Source organism: Pleurodeles waltl, chromosome 9 (genome assembly GCF_031143425.1).
Source record: "Pleurodeles waltl isolate 20211129_DDA chromosome 9, aPleWal1.hap1.20221129, whole genome shotgun sequence".
Classification (NCBI taxonomy): Eukaryota; Metazoa; Chordata; class Amphibia; order Caudata; family Salamandridae; genus Pleurodeles; species Pleurodeles waltl.
This window is the reverse complement of record NC_090448.1, coordinates 964,908,827-964,931,421: the sequence shown is the minus strand read 5'-3', so window position 1 is coordinate 964,931,421 and position 22,595 is coordinate 964,908,827. Positions and strand designations below refer to the sequence as shown.

At 45.6% G+C, this 22,595-nt stretch overlaps 1 protein-coding gene across 3 annotated transcripts in view; it reads right to left on the bottom strand.

The window, feature by feature from the left end:
- The window catches only part of CEP128 (centrosomal protein 128), a 722,948-nt gene that overhangs the window by 588,213 nt on the left and 112,140 nt on the right, over positions 1–22,595 (bottom strand). For all 3 annotated transcript variants that reach the window (XM_069208366.1, XM_069208365.1, XM_069208367.1), the window contains one exon: positions 20,252–20,368. In XM_069208366.1, the coding sequence (XP_069064467.1) occupies positions 20,252–20,368 (117 nt within the window). The remainder of the gene's footprint in view (positions 1–20,251; positions 20,369–22,595) is intronic.

The window sequence follows — 22,595 nt, the reverse complement described above, 5'->3', positions numbered from 1 at the left end:
ACGCAGCAAGCCAATGTGCAATATAGCATTGCGTGTTCTCCTACGCAGGTAGCAGTTGGGTAGAACTCTGTGTATCCTTGAGGTAGCCCCTGTGCAATGTAGGAGTGCACCGGTGGACAAGAAGAAAGCCCATGTGCTGAAGCAAGATATGCGAGGATGTGAAGTGCGGCCACGTAAAAAGGTACTGGCAGAGGCTGAGCTTGGTCAGTAAAGGGGGAAGTTGTTTCATATTTCCCAACAATCACGCTGGAACATCCTGTTAAAACACACCATATAAGAAGCAGGGTTTGAGGGGGCTTAAAGGCCAATGGGAAGAGAGTGGATTGTTAGTAGTACCTAAAACGCAATATTTGTCAGATTAATCAACATATTTTACGGCCTTCAAAACACAGACACTCCACATTACGACTGCATGTGTACCCAACTATTTACTACAGAATACATTTTTTTCAGAAGGTTTAAACCCCCCCCCCCCCCAAAAAAAAAACACACACACCCCCAGAGCTAAACCTCGGGTGCAAGCTAGGAATTCCATATACAACAGGAGTGCAGTCAGTACTAGCAGCAGCCAAGAAGGAGGTTCACACGTGACTTGCTTATTAAATAGCTTACGATCCGAAGGCATGTTGCAGTCCTGAACGTGAACACAGAAGAGACTCAATGCTGTTCACTTGGTCCATGGAGATCGGAGGTGGTGGTGGGAGGCAGGGAGAGGGTTTTGGGGTGCAGAGAGCTGAGTTGGGGGGGTTGAGGAGTTCGGGGAAAGAGTTTCTAACTTGGCGTGGGATTTTGTGTGTGGAGTTTTACTGTTTGAAGTGTGGCACAAATACTTTACACATTGCCTACAAGCCTGACTGCTCTATGCAAAGCTAAGAGAGAGTGAGCACAGGTTAATTTGGGTTTTGTTTATGCCTTACCCTAACGAGAATTGTGACTACTGCTTGACCAGAACTCCCACTCTCATCAAACAAGAACGCAATTTCTCACACGTCATTAAGAATCAAGTAAAGCAATTGGTGGATATCATAGTGCATAATTCCTTAGCAACAGTTACCACAAGTTACAGGGGACCTGGATAAGAACAAATGGACAGAGAAGGATAAATCAATGGCCCGATTGGATTTGAGTTCTCAAAAAAAATAGAAAAATATCTTGCAGGTAGATGGCTACCAGGTATACAATGATCAGGCTACCAGGTACACAATGATCAAGCAGATTGTCTTGCAAGCAATTGGCCAAATCGTGCCACAGCGTGCAGGATTATGAGTATGGTGCGCTCTAGAATGTCATCTTGGAGCTAAAACATAAGGACTGATTATTGCTTCGGAATAACTGGTTTTGGGTACAATGCCTTGACTTTTTCCTTAAGGTCAGACTCTAATTTGCCACTGTGAACATGAGATTTTGAAATGAACTATGACATTTTTGTCAGAGCAGGATCTGGGATTAATTTCTATTTATAGACAAATGCAATTTCCACAGAGACGAACCACGCACTGGTATAGACTGTTCGCAATAACTCTCTAAGAACACTGTATGACATAAGGAGCACAGAACCTCGTCATAACTAAGAAGTGGGATTTGATTTTCGAACCTCACAAACAATTCTGAAGGATAAATACAATAAAAAAAGTGGTAGAGTATCCAAGAGGTCCACAAACTAAATTATTCTAGAAGCCATGGCGAATTAGCATTGGAAAACCCAATAGGTATGGCTTGTTTAGATATTTGTGGTGGTTATACTTTGATATGTCAGGATGCAATAACAGAAACTCACATTGAAGCACCCATATACCATTCAGGTAGGACACTATGTCAAGCACAGGGTTTCAGTATACACAGTTATTTGGGCCACATCTGTTGGAAAGGATTATTAGTTATGCTTCTTTGCTTCCAAGCCAGAATGGTGTCAATTTTTGGCTGTAGGGGTGCCACCTAGCCATTCCCTACCTGGTGCTACAAATACACCACTAAAACCTTCCCCATTTGGCATTTGCTTGCCTTAATAGTGAGGCCTGCCTTTTGCAGAGCCTGCAACACTCTGCAGAGGTGCTGGACGTGTTCCTCCCAAGTGGCACTGAACACTGCAATGTCATCCAGGTATGCTGTGCTGAGGTCATCCAGCCCAGTCAACACCTGGTTGACCAACCTCTGGAATGTGGCAGGAGCCATTTTCATCCCAAATGGCATCACTGTAAACTGGAAGTGTCCATCTGGGGTAGAAAATGCTGACCTCTCCTTGGCCCCCTCAGTTAGGGCAATCTGCCAGTACACAGACGTCAAATCAAATGTGCTGAGGTATTTTGCAGCTCCCAATCGATCGATGAGCTCATCAGCTCAGGGGATGGGGTACGCGTCAGTTTTAGTGACCGCGCTGAGACCCAAGTAGTTCACACAGAACTGGAGTTCTGTTGTGGCACCAGGAGAAGCTGCCTTTGGAACCAAGACCACAGGGCTGGCCCAAGGACTTCTAGAAAACTCAATCACCCCTACGGATAACATCTTAAGACACCTCATCCTTGATGCTAGCCCTGACCTTATCAGTCACCCTGTAAACCTTCTGTTTAATGGGTGGACTGTCCCCAGTGTCCACATCATGTGTACACAAGCGTGTAACCCCTGGGATCAGGGAGAAGAGGGAGGCAAACTGACCCAATCCCTGGCGGCAGTCCCTCTGTTGTTCTGAGGTGAGGAAGGGGGAGAGGTTCACTCCCTCTACAGACCCCTCTTTCTCCCCAGCAGACAGGAAGTCAAAAAGAGGCTCACTCTTTTACTCCACCCCATCATCTGTAGCTAGGAGCATGAAAAATTCAGTCCGCTCAAAGTGTGGCTTGAAACAGTTCACATGTGCAGGACCCTTAAGGAATTCCTGGAGTCCGCAAGCCCGCAGGTAGATGACTTCGCTCTTGTGCTCCACCACCTCAAATGGCCCAGTTCACTTGTCCTGGAGTGCCCTAGGCTCCACTGGTGCCATTACCCACACTTTTTGCCCAGGCTGAAACTCAACCAGAGTGGCATTCTGGTCATACCACTGTTTCATGTCTGCCTGGCTTGTTTCCAGGTTCTCTTGTGCGAGAGCTCTGAAGCGGGAAGTCAGGTTTCTGAAGGCCAGCATGTAAGCAAATACATCCTTGGGAGGTTTACTAGGGGCTTTCTCTAAGCCCTTCTTCAGCAGTCTCAAAGGTCCCCTGACAGGATGGCCATATAGTAACTCAAAAGGACTAAATCCAAGCCCTTTTTTGAGGCACCTCTCTGTAGGCAGACAGAAGGCATGGCAAGAGGACGTCCCACTTCCGCCTCAAAGGTCTGACAGGCCCATGATCATGCCTTTTAAGGTGCAATGAATCTTTCAACCAGACCATGTCTTTGGGGGTGGTAAGGAGTGGTGAACTTATACGTAACCTCACACTCCTGCCACAGAGACTTCATATAAGTAGATATGAAGTTGGTACCCCTATCAGATACCACTTCCTTGGGGCACCCCATGCGGGTAAAATCCCCCATCAACACAGGACCCAACACAGGGGAAGTGACTGACCTCAGAGGAATGGCTTCTGGGTACCAGATGGCATGGTCCACCAAGACCAGGGTGAACCTGTTGCCCACAGCAATGTCAATACTGACCCTTTCAAAAGGGGGTACTAACCACTAGAAAAGGTTGGAGGGGAGCCTTACATTTCCCCCCCACTCTTAAAACTTGCTTGACAAGTCTGGCAAGACCTGCAATGAGCATCTGAGTACCTCCACATTAGGGTCCAGTAAAAGTGGATGACAAGCCATTCAAAGGTCTTGTCCAGCCCCAAATATCCAGCTAAAGGCACATCATGAGCCAGACCCAGTAGGAAGGCTCTGAAGCACTGGGGTACTACCAGCACACGGGCTGACCCAGGCTCAGCAACCTTAGGCTCACTATACAGGAGGCCGCCCTCCCAATAAATCCGGTGAGATCCTGGCACCTTGCCAGCCGCCTGGTCTGCAGCCTTCAGCCGGAGTAGAGCAACCACTAGAGTAGAGCATGTTATCTATGCCTCACAGAATGCCTCCCTGGTGGGTCCCCCTTCCTGCTGCCACTGACAGCTCAGGGACCTCCACCAGTTCAGCCACCTGTTCCCTGGGAGGTTCTGGGGCCGGTTTCCCGCACCCCATGCCCTTCATCTTTTTAGCGGTCCCTGGGGCCACTGTTTCAGGCTCCAGAGGCTCCTGACCACCCTGACGGGCTGCCACTGATCTGGTGGATATGCATTCCCACCCAGGAAGACCCAACATCTCCAAGAGTGACCTCTGTTCCACCTCCTTCTAAGGTGAATCCTCCAGGTCATTGCCAACCAAATAATCCACAAGCATGGTTGGACTCCGCTACCTTCAAGGAACCTGAGACCCCCCCATTCAAAGGGAACCTGCGCCCCTCTGCACAGGCGCTCTGAGTTGTCCACTGCAACTACTTGGTGAAGTACACAGGGATCTATCTGCTCTTCAGACACCAGGTGACTCCTCATTGTAGTCACACTGGCTCCTGTGTCTCTCAGAGCCTCCACCTTCTGCCCACTAATGGTCACCCACTGTCTATACTTTTTAGTGTTCTCAGGCACTAGGGTTCTCTGGACCATCTCACTGTCTCCTAGTGAGACAAGGGTCATCTCAGCTGGCTGGCTCCCACCCACCCACCTGGAACCAACTCCTCCCCAAGCGCTACTCTAGCCAAACCCTGTGACTGAGCACCAGTGGGTGCCGTTGTACCCTTAGGACATTTGGGATTTCCTTCACATGACCCACCTGTTCTCATGCATAACACTTACAGGGGGACCCCTCCTACCCCCCAAAGGTTTCCCTTTGGAGAACCAAGGTTTCTTTTCAGTGGGGGGTTGGGAATCCTTACCCTGGAACTAGGTTGGGGCCCTTTATAGAAATCCCCCTGTTTACCATAACCCCCTTTCTTTTGAGAGGGATCCTGCCCACCCTTGGTGTGGTGTACCCCATACCTCTTCTGGACCCTGGTGCTCTCTCAACGGTACGCTTCCTGCACGAGCTTCCTGGGATAAGTCAGCTTGCTGTCAATCAGGTGCTGGTGCTGCTTTGGAATAAAACTGTACAAGTGCTCCCAAGCAATTAAATTGTAAAGCCCCTCATACGTTGTCACCTTGCTGCCCTTTACCCAACCATTCAGTGACCTGCAAAAAGAATCAACACATTCCAAGCATGTTTGGGATTCCTTCTTCTTATAGGACCTAAACCTGTTCTTATACTGCTCAGGGGTGATACCATACCTTGTGAGTAGGGTGTCCTTCATGATAGATTAAGTGAGCCCCTGAGGATCCCCTAAGGATGTCAGAGTATCCCTCTCCTCTACCTCAAAGTGTTTCCACAGACTCACCCCCAATGAGCTTCAGGTACCAGATTCATATGGAGGGCAGACTCTTACCCCTGAACCACAATAATGTCATCCTCCCTTTCGTAATTCTTCACAAGGTCTTTAGAAATGTGTACTCTCCTCTCAGGCTGCACTGTGAGATTGCTGCCTCCATCCCCCAGTGGACTGGCTCATCTGATCTAGCTTCCTCAAGCTGAGCTCATGGGACATGTAGGAGGCTGGCCTGGTTTGTAGTGGGTACCTTGGGTACTTACACCTTATACCAGGTCCAGTTATCCCTTATTAGTGAAGTAGTAGTGTTCTAGCAGCTTAGGCTGATAGAGGTAGCTATAGCAGAGCAGCTTAGGCTGAACTAGGAGACATGCAAAGCTCATGCAATACCACTTATAGTTACACAGTACTTATACACAAGTAAAGACAATACTCAGTGTTATTAAAAATAAAGGTATTTACTTAGGTGACACAGTACCAAAAATATCTTAGAGGCAATACTCCTTCTGGAGCTAAGTATTATACACAATATCTACACTAGACACCAAAATAAGGTAAGTAATTAGACATAGGATAGTGCAAACAATAGGAAATGCTATAGAATGCAATAGGAGAAAATAGGTCTGGGGCAACATAAACCATATACTAAGAAAGTGGAATGCGAATCACAAATTCCCCCCTAGACAAGTGTAGTATGTGCAGAATCACTGGGAGAGTAGGAATACAGTAAAGGTAAGTATATTACCCCACCCAGAGCCCAAAAAAACAGGAGTAAAGTACTGCAAGTTTCCTTAGACACACTACACCTCGTGATTGGGATATTGCAGTAACCAACCAAGTCTACAAACAACAACTGCTGGATTCCTGGACCTGAAGACCTGCAAAAGAAGGGGACCAAGTCCAGAAGTTGAAAGAAGTTCCAGGAAGGGCAGGAGCCCCTGCCAACGCAGAAGAGGGTGCAAAAGAAGTGTCCCCTGTTGGACGAAGACTGCAGGAGTGCACCCTAGGAAGATGCCAGCAGGTTCCTGCGTGATGCATAAGATGTCCCACGACGTGAAGATGGAGGCAGACGTGATTTCGTGTTGGAGGTTGCCAACAAGCCTTCGTTACGACAAAAGTGCGTTTTGCATCAAAATGGCACTGGTTGGACCCAGGAGGGACCTGGGGGCCTCAACTCTGTGTGAGGAGGAAGAGGGGGTTCTCTGCACTTTAGAGAGCCCTCAGGATACCAGGCAGCACCCACAGGAGTCCCAGGACACGGGGACAAAGGAGGTGCAAAACCCGGTTGGGGCAGCACAGCAAAGGAAGGTCCTACGCCGCCGGAGAACAACTTAGCGAGTTAAGCATCGCAGGATGGAGTGCTGGGGACCTGGGCCAGGCTGTGCACGAAGGAATTTTGCAAATAGTGCACAGAGGCCTCAGGAGGTGAAGAAGACGCAGTACAAAGGGGTACCGTCGCTCTCAGGAAAGGCAAGGTCTTACCTCCTCCAAATTGTGTCAGCAGGACCTCAGGACAGTCTATGTCAATGGGGTCCACCCTCTGTGTTCTTAGGAGCACGCTCATCGCTGTGAGAGGAGTCCAAGGGTACCGGTCGTCGTCTTGGAAGGTGCCTGCGTTAGCAGGGGAGTGACTCAGTCAGCCTTCAGGAGATTTCTTTGATCTTTCTGGTGCAGGATGAAGACAAGGAGTTTTCAGAGCGTGCACACCGTGGAAACTGGTGCAGTTGCTGGCTGGAGCTGAAGTTGCAGAGGAAAGTATCCCTTGTGGATACTTTGTTGCTGTTACAGCGGTTCCTGAAGCAGGCTGCGGTTGAGCCGACGTCAGAGGATGAAGTAGTAGTTGCAGAGGATTCCTGAAGGAAACTTGCAAGCAGAATCTGAAGAGAACCCACAGGGGGGCCCTAAGTAGCACTGAGAGGGGGATTGGCTACCTTATCGAGTAAGGACCTATCAGGAGGGGTCTCTGACGTCACCTACTGGCACTGGCAACTCAGAGCCCTCCAGATTGGCCCCACATCTTGAAAAGCAAGATGGCTGAAGTCTGGGACACACTGGAGGTGCTCTGGGCACCACCCCTAGGGTTGTGATGTACAGGGGAGCGGTCACTCCTCTCTCCTTTGTCCAGTTTCGCTCCAGAGCAGGAGACAAGGGGTCCCTGAACTGGTATAGACTGGCTTATGCAAGGAGGGCATCACTTGTGTCCTTCAAAGCATTTACAGAGGCTGGGGGAGGCTACTCCTCCCCAGCCTGTAACACCTATTTCCAAAGGGAGAGGGTGTAACACCCTGCTCTCAGAGGAAATGCTTTGTTCTGCCTTCCTGGGACTGGGCTGCCCAGACCCCAGGAGGGCAGAACCCTGTATGTGAGGTGGCAGCAGCTGTAGCTGCAGTACAAGTCTCACGGAGCCGGTTTGGCAGTACTGGGGGTCCATAGTGGAGCCCCCAGGATGCATGGAATTGGCTCCCCAATACCAGATTTGGAATGGAGGACAATTCCATGATCTTAGACATGTTACATTGCCATATTCAGAGTTACCATTGTGAAACTACATATAGTATTGACCTATATGTAGTGCACGCGTGTAATGGCGTCCCCACACTCACAAAGTCCTGGGAAATGGCCCTGAACTATGTGGGGCGCCTTTCCTAGTGCAAGGGTGCCCTCCCACTCAGTAACTTTGCACCTAACCTTCAGCAAGTGGAGGTTAGACATATAGGTGACTTATAAATTACTTAAGTGCAGTGAAAATGTCTGTGAAAGAACGTGTGCGTTATTTCACGCAGGCTGCAATGGCAGGCCTGTGCAAGGGTTTGTCTGCGCTCCATATGGGTGGCAAATGAAATGCTGCAACCCATATGGATCTCCTGGAACCCCAATGCCATGGGTACCTAGGTACAGGGACTTATAAGGGGGGTCCAGTGTGCCAATTGAAATTGGTAAATGAAGTCACTAGCCTACAGTGACAAATTTAAAAGCAGAGAGTGCATAAGCACTGAGGTTCTGATTAGCAGAGCCTCAGTGACACAGTCAAGCACTATACAGACACACACATTAGGCCATAAAGTGAGCACTGGGGTCCTGACCAGCAGGATCCCAGTGAGACAGGCAAAAACATACTGACATACAGGTAAAAATGGGGGTAACATGCCAAGGAAGATGCTACTTTCCTACAGGCCAGCAGTAACTTTCTCTTCTATTGCAACCCTTATTTTTTCCAACTCCAACTGGTGAGCCCTCTCTGCCTGTCTGTCCTGTAACTCTTCAGGAATCAGACCCTTGGATGACAGGCTGCTAGCTGCCTTGGAGACCCTGTCCCTGGACATAACAAGCCCACCCACTATTCCATTGTGTATGGACTGCACCTTCTCACCCTCATCTTCCTCCTGTATGTGCCCCTCAGCTTTCTTGGATGTCGCCCAGGCCCCCAGTGCCTTTTGAAGCTCCTCCTTCATGGTGGAGCTCTTAATGGGACAGGCACGTTTCTTGCAGAACTGCTTCAACTCAGCAACTGTATGGCTCTCCAGTTTCCCTAAGTCAAAAGCAGCTCCAGCTGATGCATCTCCAGATTGAAACATGAAGAATCAACAAAAGTGCTAAGTTCTAAGGCAGAAAAGAGTTCCCAATGTAGTTCAAAAGTCAATAAAAGATTAGCAAAAATATGGAAGTAGGAAAAAAAATCCAAAAGAGAAAAAGCAGAGACAAGCTGTATGTTGTCACGTAATGGTCTGCACTGAAAACAGTAGTGTACACTTAATCACTGTATGTTAAGTACAAATACAAGTTCATATCCTCATAGCTGATCACCAATGTTAGAAATGGGGTCTTTGGTTGTCAGTCAGGTTACCCCCTGTCCAAGCAAGGACCCTCACTGTAGTCAGGGTAAAGGAGATTCACACTCAGTTAACTCCCGCTCACCCCCTTGGTAACTTGGCACGAGCAGGCAGGCTTTACTTCAGAAGCAATGTGTAAAGTATTTGTACCAACACACATTAATACAGTGAACCATTACAAAATGACAACACCAGTTTAGGAAAATAGGTAAGATTTAGCTAAACAAAACACCAAAATCAACAAAAATCCAACATACACAAGTCAAGATATAAATTTTCATAAGAGTATTAAGCCTTACAAAACAGTGAGAATGTTGTTGTTAAACTAAGTACATGGTTAGCGTAAAAAATAAAGCTGCACGTGCGAGCATGCGTCGGAAAAGTCAGCGATGAGTCGATTCCTTACTCGCAAGTGAGGCCATGCGCTGTTTCCTTCTCCTGTCGGGTCGTCAATGCGTTGTTTTTTCTCCCTCGCAAGAGAGCGATGCGTCGATTTTCAGACGGGGCACCTCAGATCCACGCAGAGTTGGGTTGATTTGGATGCCCAGGGACAATGCGTCCAAAATCCGGTGGCACGGAATCAGAAAATCGCACTTGCGGGGGTTTGCGTCATCAGCCTCCGTAAGCAGGTGTTGCGCATCGTTTTTCCAGCCGTGTTGCGTCGATCTACCAGCTGCAATGCAGGTGGAGAGTCATTTATCAGCCGTGTCGTGGAAGGTGCGTCGTCAATTTCCCCGCACGACATTCTGTGCGTGGATTTGCAGTTCTTGTCTGCCAGCTTCACCTCTCAGGGACCTAGGGATTGGATAGGGCATCACTTGGCAGGGCAGGAGTCTCAGCAGAGAGTCCAGGTGCTGGCAGGGGACGTCTTTGATGGCCCTAAGACTTCAGCAACAGGAGGCAAGCTCAGTCCAAGCCCTTGGAGATTCTTCTCAAGCAGGAATGCACAACAAAGTCCAGTCTTTGTCCCCATTCACAGGCAGAAGCAGCAACTGCAGGATAGCCCAACAAAGTACAGTCACAGGCAGGGGCCGTGCTTTTCCTCAGCTCTTCACCTTGGCAGAGGTTCCTCTTGAATCCAGACATGATCGAATTTTCAGGAGTTTGGGGTCCACTACTTATACTCCTTTCTGCCTTTGCAGTAGACAAACTTCAAAGGAAAGTCTCTCTTGTTTCTAAGATTCCACCTTGCCCAGTCCAGGCCCCAGAAAACACACCAGGGGTTTGAAGACTGCATTGTCTGAGGGCAGGCACAACCCTTTCAGGTGTAAGTGACCACTCCTCCCCTCCCTCTCAGCACAGATGGCTCATCAAGATATGCAGGCTACATCCCAGCTCCCTTTGTGTCACTGGCTAGAGGAGAGGTGCAAACAGCTCAACTGTCAAATTGACCCAGACAGCGAATCCACAAACAGGCAGAGTCACAGAATGGTTTAAGCAAGAAAATGCCTACATTCTAAAAGTGGCATTTTCAAACACACAATCTAAAATCAACCTTTACTAAAAGATGTATTTTTAAATTGTGAGTTCAGAGACCCTAAACTCCATCTTTCTGTCTGCCCCAAGTTAACCTAAGGGAGAGCTAGGCCTTGCACAGTGAAAAACAAATTTGGCAGTATTTTACTGTTGGGACATATAAAACACATTAGTACATGTCCGACCTTAAACATACACTGCACCCTGCTCATGTGGCTACCTAGTGCCTACCTTAGGGGTGCCTTACATGTATAAAAAGGGAAGGTTTAGGTCTGGCAAGTGGGTACACTTGCCAAGTCAAATTGACAGTTTAGAAACTGCACACACACTGCAGTGGCAGGTCTGAGCCATGTTTATAGGGCTGCTAATGTGGGTGGCACAACCAGTGCAGGAGGCCAACTATAGCTTTTGATTTACAGGCCCTGGGCACCTGTAGTGCACTGTGCTAGGGACTTACTAGTAAATCAAATATGCCAATAATGGAAAGCCAATTAAACATACATCTTACATAGTAGCACTTGCAGTTTAGCACTGGATAGCAGTGGTAAAGTGCCCAGACTAATAAAAACAGCACAGAGTCCGGCACACATCAACAACCTGGGAAACAGAGGTAAAAAAGTTAGGGGAGACCACACCAAGGATGCCAAGTCTAACAGTGGCCACACCTCTTTTAGAGACCCATATCTTTTTCCATCCTACATAAAGCACTTACAGCTAACATATGTGAACTTGGCTCTAGAAGACACAAGCAGTGTCATCTAATTTGCTAAACTTGGCATCAAGGCACAATCACTCCCAGCGAGACAAGTTGCCATTTTGTGTGCAGTTGCTAAACAAATGTGTGCTCACTGTGTGACTATTTATCCTCTTCTTCCGCTCCAACTTCAGCTCTCATTTGAGAGGTTGCATTGCTTCCCATTGCAGCTCTAATCTCAAAAGAGAGGCCTTGCACAAGCTCCCACTGAAGCAGCATCTCCTTGCTGAGAGACTACACACAGTTTCCCATTCCTAACTCCAGGTTGGAAGTCTTATATTAGTCAGGCTCCTGAGCGCTCCTAGGCAGAAGACAATGAACTCAGCCCATGCATTTGCACCGTGCCTCACAGACGGCAGGCATACGGTGCCCACCTGTCCACTACAGATTTTGGATGGACAGACTTTCCAAAAACTCAACAGAAGCAACTTTTGTCTACTAATCTTCAAAGCCAAGGCAGCACCACTCATTCCACCTGTCCACATTGTGTTTGTCTAGTCACCATAGGCAGAAACTGCTATTTCTAAGCAGAGAAAGTAACAAGCCTTAATAGTACCCAAATCAATAGTACCAAGCCATGCCACATTAGTTAATAAAAACCATAAAATGATTCATCATTGATACATCATACAAAAACCTTATTAACTAGTCAACAAAAGTTCGTAATCGGTGCAATAAACAATAAATAGGCTCTTTCGGCTTGAATGAACCTCATTAAAAACATTTAAAATGAAAGATAATTAAACCCATATTAGTATATGTATTCACTCCCCTGAGCAATGCTAACCGATGAGGGTAGCCTTTTTTCTAACCATAACTAGAAAAGGCTGGATGGGTATTGGATAGATACAGCTTTTCTATGGATTGCGCTCTGAAGGGGTCTTCACTTGGCAAGGACTTAAGTTTTTGGGGAGGCGGTTAAGAACAAAAAAAAAAAAAAATCAAAAAATTATCCAACCTGATGTTCAAAGTTACATTTCTTGGGTCGAGTGCCTCAATTAGGGCCTGTCTGCATGTTCTAACCCCAATGCATTAAATTCCTTCTTCAGCATTTGTCTTCTATAAATAGCCAGGGACGGACATAGGCATACTACATGCCCCAAAGTTTCCACCATAAAATGACATAAGCGGCATTCCAGGTTGCGTCTGTGAGGCCAGCCTCCATATTGGCATGAGGTCTGCCGCTGGCAGGTCGCCCAGTCTTAGCCTTAAAAAACGTTGTTTGATTTTCAGAGAGTATGAAGCAGCCAGCAATGGGGATTCATTAGGTGTTTTATATGAATTTAGGACCAGCCACCCGTGGGACCTTTTGGCCACTTCCCCCCGGTCTTCTAACCAGCTACAGAATTTGCAAGCTTTATTAATTATTTTCTTAAAATCTGGACTGGGGAGCGTTTGGTCCCATATTTCTACTAAGCCCAAACTGTATATGCTATTTTCCAGGTACTTTTTATAGTTATTATTGCCCCTTTCGAGGATGATTTCTTGCCATACTAAGTTGGCTAGCATTCCTTTTGGAGCGTGACACATTTTATAACAGCACTTGATGAAAGCAGCGAGACGGGCTAGTGTCTGATTTAGAAGCATAAACTCCAGTCTCACCTGGGCAGGTGATGCCAATCCAGGTTAACTGGAATACCCACTTAAGGGCCTTACCAGAAGTTTATCTAAGTGGCCTGCTTCCATCCCCTTCATTATCTCGGTTCCATATGCGAGCATTGGGAGCAATTTTGCTTTCATTTCAGCTGTCGGAGTTTTCATTGTGTTACCTCAAGTGATATTTGCTAGGGTTCCAAAGTCATAGGTGAGTGCTTGTGCCTTGGTTTTTAATCACTTCTTTGTGGGACACATATTTGCCTCTTACATCTATCAGAACCCCTAAGTATCGATGGGAGGCTGCTTCCTCTATGATGTTTTCATTCAAATGCCATTTATGTTGATTACGGGATCTCTGGTTGAAGACTAACATTTTTGTTTTACTTTTATTTATTTCCAGTTTATTAGTTCTTGCATTCATCTCAGGTTGTTCAACAGTTTCTGCATACCAATTCTGGTGTTACGGAGTATTAGCAGGTCATCTGTATATAGCACGTTTGATAGTTGATAAACACTAAGAGTGGGTGAGTGGGCAGACAGATTATTTAGCATCATAGAGAGGTCTTCCATATAAAGGTTAAAGAGAATTGGTGCCAGGACACAGCCTTGTTTCAAGCCAGCTGTTGTTTAAGCTGCTCACGATAAATGCGCGCCATCTCCAAGTTTCACCTTCACCCAGGTATCGGAGTACAGCAGTCTAATGGCATTTAAAATAGCTGACGGCAACCCCCATTGCTGTAATTTTGCCCACAGTTTATGGCGAGGTACACAATCAAATGTGGCTTTAAAATCAACAAAGCACAGGTATGAGGGTGTGCCCCTAGCTTTTGCACTATTAATAATAAATCCCAATGCCATAAGGTTCGGTGCGGTACCCTGGTTCTTAACGAAGCCGCTTTGATTTATGGGCAATATGTTATCATCTATAACCCACAATTCTAAGTGCTGCAGCAAGCATACAGAGAAATACTTAAGATCTATATCTAAGAGGGCAATCAGTCTGTAGTTGGTTGGCAATGCGGCCTTCCTTCCCTTGTATATGGGATGGATTATTGAACCCTTCCAGCTTGCCGCAGTTATGCCTGTTGATAAAACACGATTAAACATTGCAGCCAAGATATCTTCCCATCTTTGTGTTGCCTGTTTGAATAGTGCTTGGAGCAGACTATTGGGCCTGGGAGAACAGTCAATTTGTGAGTTCCCGATGATCCTGGTTATCTCAGGCGCTGTAATATCAAGGTAGACAAAACATCAGGGGCTCTAGTGACCGTCTCCTGGGCCTGCGCGGCTCCTTCCATGATAGTTTCTCTAAAATTAGATTTAAGGCAATCAACCAATGCTCTCTCTGTTATATTGGCATTGTGGGCTGTTTTTGGCACCTTTTCAGTTGAGTTAATCAGTTTCCAGAATCGTTTTGAGGCTGTTAATTTTGACACATAATGCAGTTTGGCCTAGAGCGTTTCCTGCTGGCATTTCCTGAAGGACCATATTTCCTTTTTCAGGCGCTTCCTTTGCTCTCGAAGGGTACTTATTAGTGATTTATCGTCGGGGTGCTTATGCAATTACCTCAATAACCTGCTGCTGCTGCTTTCCTTATACGGATTGGTCTTAGGAGGTGAATGCTGTTGCGATGCCTCAGTTGAGCTCCCTTTTTTGTTTTTCCTGGGGGCCGTGACTTACAAGTTCCTCGACAAAAACCTCCTAGGCCCTTGTCAGATTGGAAGGGTCCATAACCGAGGATTCCAGCTTGGATATAGCTGTCTCTGCTTGGTTTTTAATGGAGTTGGATGACCGTTTCAATCGTTTAGGATTTTTCAGTGCCAATCTCCCTTTTGAGACATGCCACTTTCTCCGGCTTACATACCTTTGTTTGAATCTTAATTGTCTGTGGTTTGTGGTTGCTTTACCCGCAGTCCAAAATCTTAAATTCGACCACAAATTTGTATAATGATGGATTGACTAATGTGTAATCTAACTAGGATACCTTTTTTCCTGAGAATCTAGTCCATGCGGGTGAGGTGTCAGCCCGACTCCTTCCATTTAGCGTGAATAGGTCAACAGACTCACTGATCTTTATTAATTTTTCTCTGATCTTATCTTTCCTTATGTTCACTGGGACACTGTCTTGGAATGGCTGGTACTGTCTGAATATGTTCCTCACTTGGATTATGAAACAGGTTGAGATTAAAATCCTCAAAATTAGCCAGTGTGCCGGATATATTGTGCTTTTTATGTGCACCAGATGCTTTATCACATTGTTGGCTTCGGCTGATTTAATTTTTGGGTTAATATATAGGTTCATTAATATCACTGGTTCATGTATAGTTTTTCCCCAACCATCTAATCGGACCAGTTGAAACAGTAAATTTCCCCCATTAAATACAGATGGTTTAGCAAGGATACTTGTGCTGACATATCGCTAAGCCCCCCCTTTGCCCTTCCCGACCTGCTGGTTTTCACTGCCGGCTTAGTAAATTCTATATAGCCAATTAGAGGTATGGAAACTTGGGCCAATGATTCCTGTATCATTATACTGTCATATGAGCCCACAAATAGGATTATTGCTGGATCTCCCATTTTTGCCTACAGGCCATCTTTTGTTCCAAGAGCATATGGGTCAGTGCGAGGCCTGTTCGGATATTGGTCACCTGTTGCTGACCCTTCCTGACGATAATGCTGAGGGCAGCCAACTCCAGTTAGGCTGGGGGTCCTGTCTGGTTACCAGCTTCCGTCGCCCCTCATCCCGCCATATCTTAACTTTTAACAGGGACCGCGCTATTGGCCTTGCATTGGATCTTCCCTCCCCATCTCTACTTGCATTGAGTGGGTCCTGCACTCCCCAGAGAACTGACCATGTTCCTCAGGTCTTGTTGGCCCGATGGACCTCCAGTAATGGATCTGGATATCTGTCTCCTTGATAAGCGACCACCTCAATGCCCTAGGCTCTCAAGACTTCCCTTCGTTCCAGAATTTGCTTAGGGAGGTCTGGTTGAGAAGATAACCAGCATTGGATCTGTGTGCTGATTTCCTCTTGCTTGAATGTACCTAATACCAGCAATATCTTCTGAGGTCACATGCTTAAGGTCTGGGAGTGCTTTAATAAGTCTTAGAATAGAGGAACAATTTAATACATCTGAGGCGGACCTTAAAACGAATTCCGGGATCCAGAGCAGGTGATGAGCCTGCTCCTGGCTATTCATGTTTGATCGACTTTCCTGGTTTTCCACTGAGTAGCATAATGTTCAATTCTTGCTCTACTAATGTTGTTCGGTGTTAACGATCTGGCCGTTCTACTTTACTCCCAGGACCTCTGGGCAGAGCCGGTAATTGATGCTCTCTCTGTATTACTGTTGTCGTGGGCATGCCTTCTGGATTGAAAACTTATGTTACTGCTGAATTGGTGGTTAGATCGGGGGCTATTGTCCAGTTTGTGTTTTCCTCCTATGTCCATATCTTCCTTATTTTGTTCACAGGGCACCGTGACCTTTGGAGATTTTTGGTGGCAGGACCGTGCAACCTTCCTGCCCTTTCTCGCACGTTTTCTCTCTCTCCTTGTCCGTTTCAAGAGGGTTCTCCATTTTTCCAGAATCATCTGCAAACAGTGAGGTCCTTATGATAGAGTGAGCCATGACATTATTTTCGGTGTGATCCCTTCAGTTCACCGAGGCAATGGTGAAGCTGTCAGAGGCTTAGGGAAGTTGCTCTCTACTTTCCCCAGCATCAGGAGAAGATGCCAGCATAGCAGTTGGCGGGTTGGCATATGTATGTTTCATTTCCTGGGAAGAAGGAACTTCTTTTAGTATTCCCTCCAGAATTGTCGGCAATTGCGATAGCCAGTCTACTGCTTCCTTACATGTTCACTGTGCTGACTGACTTGAGCTCTAGTTATCAGGGCATTAAGTTCTTCTAGTTAGTTTACCATCTATTCCACAGACGAACACCGCCAATGTATTCAACAGGTCTACCTGGATGTCCATTTTATTAGATGGAAACTGGAGGGCCATTACGGTTGCCTGCATAGAGTTCAGAATTGCCGCCCACATATCATTCACATTAGTTGTCATCGGTGAATGTAAATCATCGCTGTTGCAGTCCCTTTGATCTCTTACTGGGGGTTTCGTCCAGGCTCTTTCTACCTGTATTGAATTTCCTACCTCTGCCCTCTTCTATGTGTCTACTGAACTTGTCTTCACAGGATCCGACTCCCCCATTTCCTGATCTATAAGTCAGGAATGAGTAGAACTTCAAGCCGGGACTCCTGTGACAGTCTTGCGGTGTCTCCTGCTCCAAGATCTCAGCAGTTGCTACCATCTCAAAGTCAGGAATGGATAAATTAACTAGATTAGATATAGGATGGAGAACTTCAGGGTCTAGATCTTTATAGTCATTCCTCGCAATCTTTGCATTGTTGGAGCTTTCACAGACTCCTACTTTCGGGCTTGGTTTTACCTGGGCCACCACCGCAGTGCTGCCATTCATTGTTTGTTTAGCTGCAATCACTATTGTTGGAGCTAAAGGAAACAGCCGTGGGCTCATCTCTCGCCCCATTCCTCTTTCTGGGGCCCCTTGGTTGCCAGATCTGAAGGGGTGATGGGCTCCCCCCCCAGGGTTTGTTGATTCATGCCCAGGGGGTCCCTTTCGCCATTGCTCAACTAATTTTTTAAGCCGGAATAATAGTCCATTATTTTGTGATATCTGGGATGGACTGGATGGTTTACTCTCTCCTCTAGGAGAGACTGTAGGAGGGTGTTAGTTGTCGACTGATTGTTATCTCTTTTCATCTCTTCCAGCCTGTTGAACTGTGATGCTATGCCCCTGCATGTTGTGTTAAATGAGCTCCGGGCCCCGGGCGGGCTGAGGGTCTTCGAAGCACTACTCGCCCTTCTCTTTGTAGTATCCTGGTCTGGGGTCAGCTCTCTTTTCCTTTTCCTCTTACTTAAGCTAGGCATATTGCTTCTTGTTTTGCCTGCCCTCATTCTCCTGTTCTTATCAGGCCAATAGGTAATTTGAGAGAAATTAGAAAAAAAAAAAAAAAAAAAAGAGTGGTGGCTGTGTTCAAGCCCTTGTACGGAGGAGGAACTATGTTTTATGTCTTTTACTTGTGTAGACGCCTCTATATCCAGCTATGTGCGTTGCTGGTGCCGACATCTTCCAGTGCTATTCAGTACTTGGGTGCTGTACCTTCTGCCCCGGGTACCAGGGCTCCAGGCGTCCAGCCAGCTCCTGGTCCCTGCCCCACTGGCTGCTCCTCCCGGTTGTGCCTCTGAACCTTGCTCCACTGGGTGCTCCTCCCGGTTGTACCTCCCGGTTGTGCCTCTGGTCCTTAACCCTCAACTTCACACCCTCAGGACCACGGGACCCTCAGGCCCAGCTACACCAGGCGGGCAGACGTCAAGCAGTTTCCCACCCTTCTTTCAGTGGGTGTGGGTGGCGGGGACGGGAGGTAACGAAATAGCGAGAGGTGCGAGGAGCCGGAGGGCTCCCCCCTCTCCTCTATCGCTCACTCACCACACATCGCCGCCCCCTGCCCTCAGCTTGCTCCTCGCTGTGGGTTGCTTTAGCTATCTACATGGAAATGTACTGCACATGGAATAGTACTCCTGGTGGAATAGACTGGCTGGCTGCATTGTTAGTTCATTCAATCCTTGGCTAAAGGAAGTTTTACATTAACAAAAGGCAACATTGTTTTATATGTAGCTTACAAAAGCATGAACCTTCTTTTACCCAACGAGGAGTGTTGATGGAGTGTTGAGATGGACATACTGCTTGCCCCTGGCTTCATAATCCATTTAATAATCTCTGCAAGCATGCTGGATGGTTTCCAAACTTAGCAAGAAATGCTCTCACTTCATATCTCATGCTTTGGCTACTGGATCTCTATGACACGCTTCAGCACTGTTTTCTGCAATTACTAGAGTCTCACTCCAGTCAATGTACCTACCTCATAACTTTAGACATTTCTAATTTAAATCTTTGGTTGTAGTTACATCATTTTAAAAGTGTGAGGTGTGTTGCTATGATTTAAATGCATCTGCATGCAACACAAACAGCTAAATGAGCAGTTCACCACACTGTCAATATTATACTAGTTTTTTCTTTTTTTTCTTTACTGATTTCAACCACTTGATGCAGAAATGTTCTTCCTGTATTCTTTTGCGACTTTTTAGGACATTGTAAGGTGTGGGATTAAAGCTCAGAGTTGTGCCTACAGAGCATGCACAGGCAAATTAGGTACACTCGGCAAGTCCTGGTTATCCTAAGGGCCCCGACTACACTAACGACTGCAGTCCCCTCAAACAAATGTACAAGAGAGTAATTTTGATTGTGTGCAGTTTATGTTAGTATATAGACCTGTGCAGGAGACTCTCTCAATTATAAACTAATATCAGAAGGTTAGAGACTATATTGACAATGGTGGGGATGAGATTACAGCACAACTGCAACCTGTTTTGAGGGTGATATATACACTACCACTTACTTCAAGTGACTGCAAAAGGGGTTTCAGCATCATGGACTTCATAAGGTATGAAAAAAGATGAAGAATTGAAAATGAAAGAATATACATTAAAGTCATTCTGGACTGAAGTATGGAGAGTGTCTAGAGAATAGAACTCTATGGGTAAAGCCAGTAAGATGAAAGTGAACAAAAAATACATGATGGTCAGAAACATGGAAACCTTATGATGTCTTCGGGAAACGATTAGCAGAATAGTCAGAGATGAATTGCAAAGGATACTGTAAAGCTAGAAGCAAATTAATAATCAGTCTAGATCGCTGTATGCAACCACCAAGTTACAATTCAAATGTCATTTAACCCAGTGCTTCTTTCTTCCAGAGTGAATCAAATGAGGATTGCTGAACTAGGTGATAACATCTAATATTTAGGGATAAACAGACAATTAATACTTTTGGTTAATAAATGGGCAATGTTCAATTATTAATACTGTATATTTTATTAAGCCGAACTACAGGGGAAATTAATGACAAGTAGAACTGTGTGAATTATACATTTAGGTAGTGGAGGGAAATTCAGAAGCAAACATCTGCTTCAAATACATATGCACATATACTATCTCATTATGTCCATATATAAGAGAGTTACATTGTCACTCCTTGAACATAACAGTACACAAATTTAGTATAAACTAGCCTCCCCTGCATAACTATGAACTAGGCCTGACAGACCAGTCTTGTTGCTAGACAGTTGAGGCATCACTCCTATCTTACCCTACTCACCTCTTGCAGCTGCACAGACATCTGACCCAAGTGGTCCTGCCGTCGCTCAACCTGCTGCCTTTCCAAGCGCATTTCCTTCTCCAGCTCCTGAAGCCTCCTCTCCACCCGCTCAGAAACCTAAACAAGATGGAAAGAAGATCAATGAACAATCATTAAAAGGCTAAGTGAAGCACTTAAAGTGAACAACGGTTGAATCACTGAAGGGCAAAGGTGGGATTTTGCCATCTGGATGGCTTACTTGATGAGAGATCAGGGAAGCCTATCCTACTGGGGGAGCAGCAGGAGAAGCCACAGAAGACATTCACTAATCAGTCTAGGTTCCTAAGTGCATAGGCTTCATAAACACAAGAAATATTGTAAGCATCTGAAAACCAATATGTAGGGGCATTAATTTGCCAAAAGTGCTAGAATCGTCTGAAGGTGTACATGTGCAGTAACAGGTTGTACACTAAAAATGTGTTGATAAAGTAGACCCCTGAAAGGCTCTAGTAAAGATCATGTTAGATGGGTAGGAGCCCAGCCTATACTCCAAACCTACCTGCACATCGTGCACCACTAAGAGTTGGAGGTGAACTGAACCTCCCTTTAAAAAAAGGTATTATTAGGGACACCAAACTAATGTCATTTATCGAAGATAAAATAAAATTTAGTGCCCATTCTCATGCATGAGTGATCATAAAGTACTATACTAAGCTGGCTCCCGCACCTTATTGTTCTATTCCATGTTCGGCACAAATAAAATGTAGATTAATGATGTCCCGTCTGGGTAAAATACCAACATTGGCTAAAACACCAGCATGCAGGAACTCAAGTTTGGCGCTAGGCAGGCATTGTAACCAGCATAAGGAAGATCGTATCCATATAGTTTGCATCTGTCCCTGCCTGCGTGAACTCCGACAGAAACTTTTGAAAAGAAGCTTCAATGATAGAGCTAGTCGGACTTGCAAACCTGCTGTAGTAGCGTGTCTTAGTCCATATGATCCTAAGCTAAATTGTAAACTTGTTCGCTTTTTGGCACTTGCACTATCCTAAAATAATGATACAGGTCAAACTTTAGAACCATTTTAAACAATTTTGATATTCGTATTGCTGGCTGCACAAGCACTTTAGGACAGCTGTGCAGATCAAGTAAAATATGAGTAGGTTTTTTTAAACAATTGATAAAATGACAAATTTGCCACATTTAGGGCATGGGTATTATTGCGAAACTTTGTATATATAATCTTTAAACTTTTTTTTAGTAAACTTTGCTGTTGATTGCACAGATTCCTTAATTCAGATGTGACTAGGCAAATACAATAGGATTCAAAATTGTCTTGAAACTTTGGTATTGTTTAATTTTAAATCAGTTTAACAAATTTGATATTAGCTGTTTGGTTGTATAGGCATTTTAATCCAGGTGTGTTAATAAAGCAAATGAATTACGTCCCGTATGTATTAATCAATCGATCAAATGGAATTCTGCATCTCAATTCCATTTCACTGTAAGAATGCGTACCCAGGTACTTATATATTTGATCAATTTCTTCTTAATTGTATTTAATTTTAGTGAAAAGTAGTCATGAAACATAACTGGGTGTATAATTGCTATGGTTTTAATTGACTGAAACAATAAATCGATGTTGACCTTTCTGACATCCCAGGTTTAAAATATGCAGTTTCACACTGTCACACTGTGAAAAGTAACAGGTTGTCGCAGGACTGTGCTGTCCGGTCATGTTTAAATTGTCCTGGGTAACTCACTCTACAAACACATGCAGTGAAAGCAAGTACATCACTCAGAGAAGGAAAGGCAGTGCACCCAGGAGGTTGGGGCGAGAGATGTGTAGCAGGGGATATGTGTGGCGTACCTGCAGCATTCCATGCTTTCACAAATTCTCAAACTGGAATGCCAAGAAGAAATAATTTCAAGGAGACAGTAAAAGAAGAGGCTAAGGGCCAGATGTATCAAAGGGTTTTACCCATTCTGTGTCTATGGGAAAATGTGTTCGTACATATGTCCCTAAATCCCTCAGCCATATGGAATTCTTCAGACAGTAACATAGCTTGACACATCAAGAGCAAAAGAGCACTTGAAATCATAGCAGCAGGTGGAGACACGGTCACATTGGATGGGAAAGAAACAAGCAGCAACCGGACAGCATTCTGGTTCTGCATTTTTCAGAAACAGATAATGATCACAAAACAAAACAGAGAAATGAACTGGAGTGAGGGACATTTGTAAACCACACTTCATGCTAAAGCATTTCTACACGCTGGCCATCAGCCTTAGAGGTGGCAACTACTAAGAGGAGGAAAGTTACGCAAACAGTGTGGTTTTCAGACATGTTTTCAAACTGCTGCT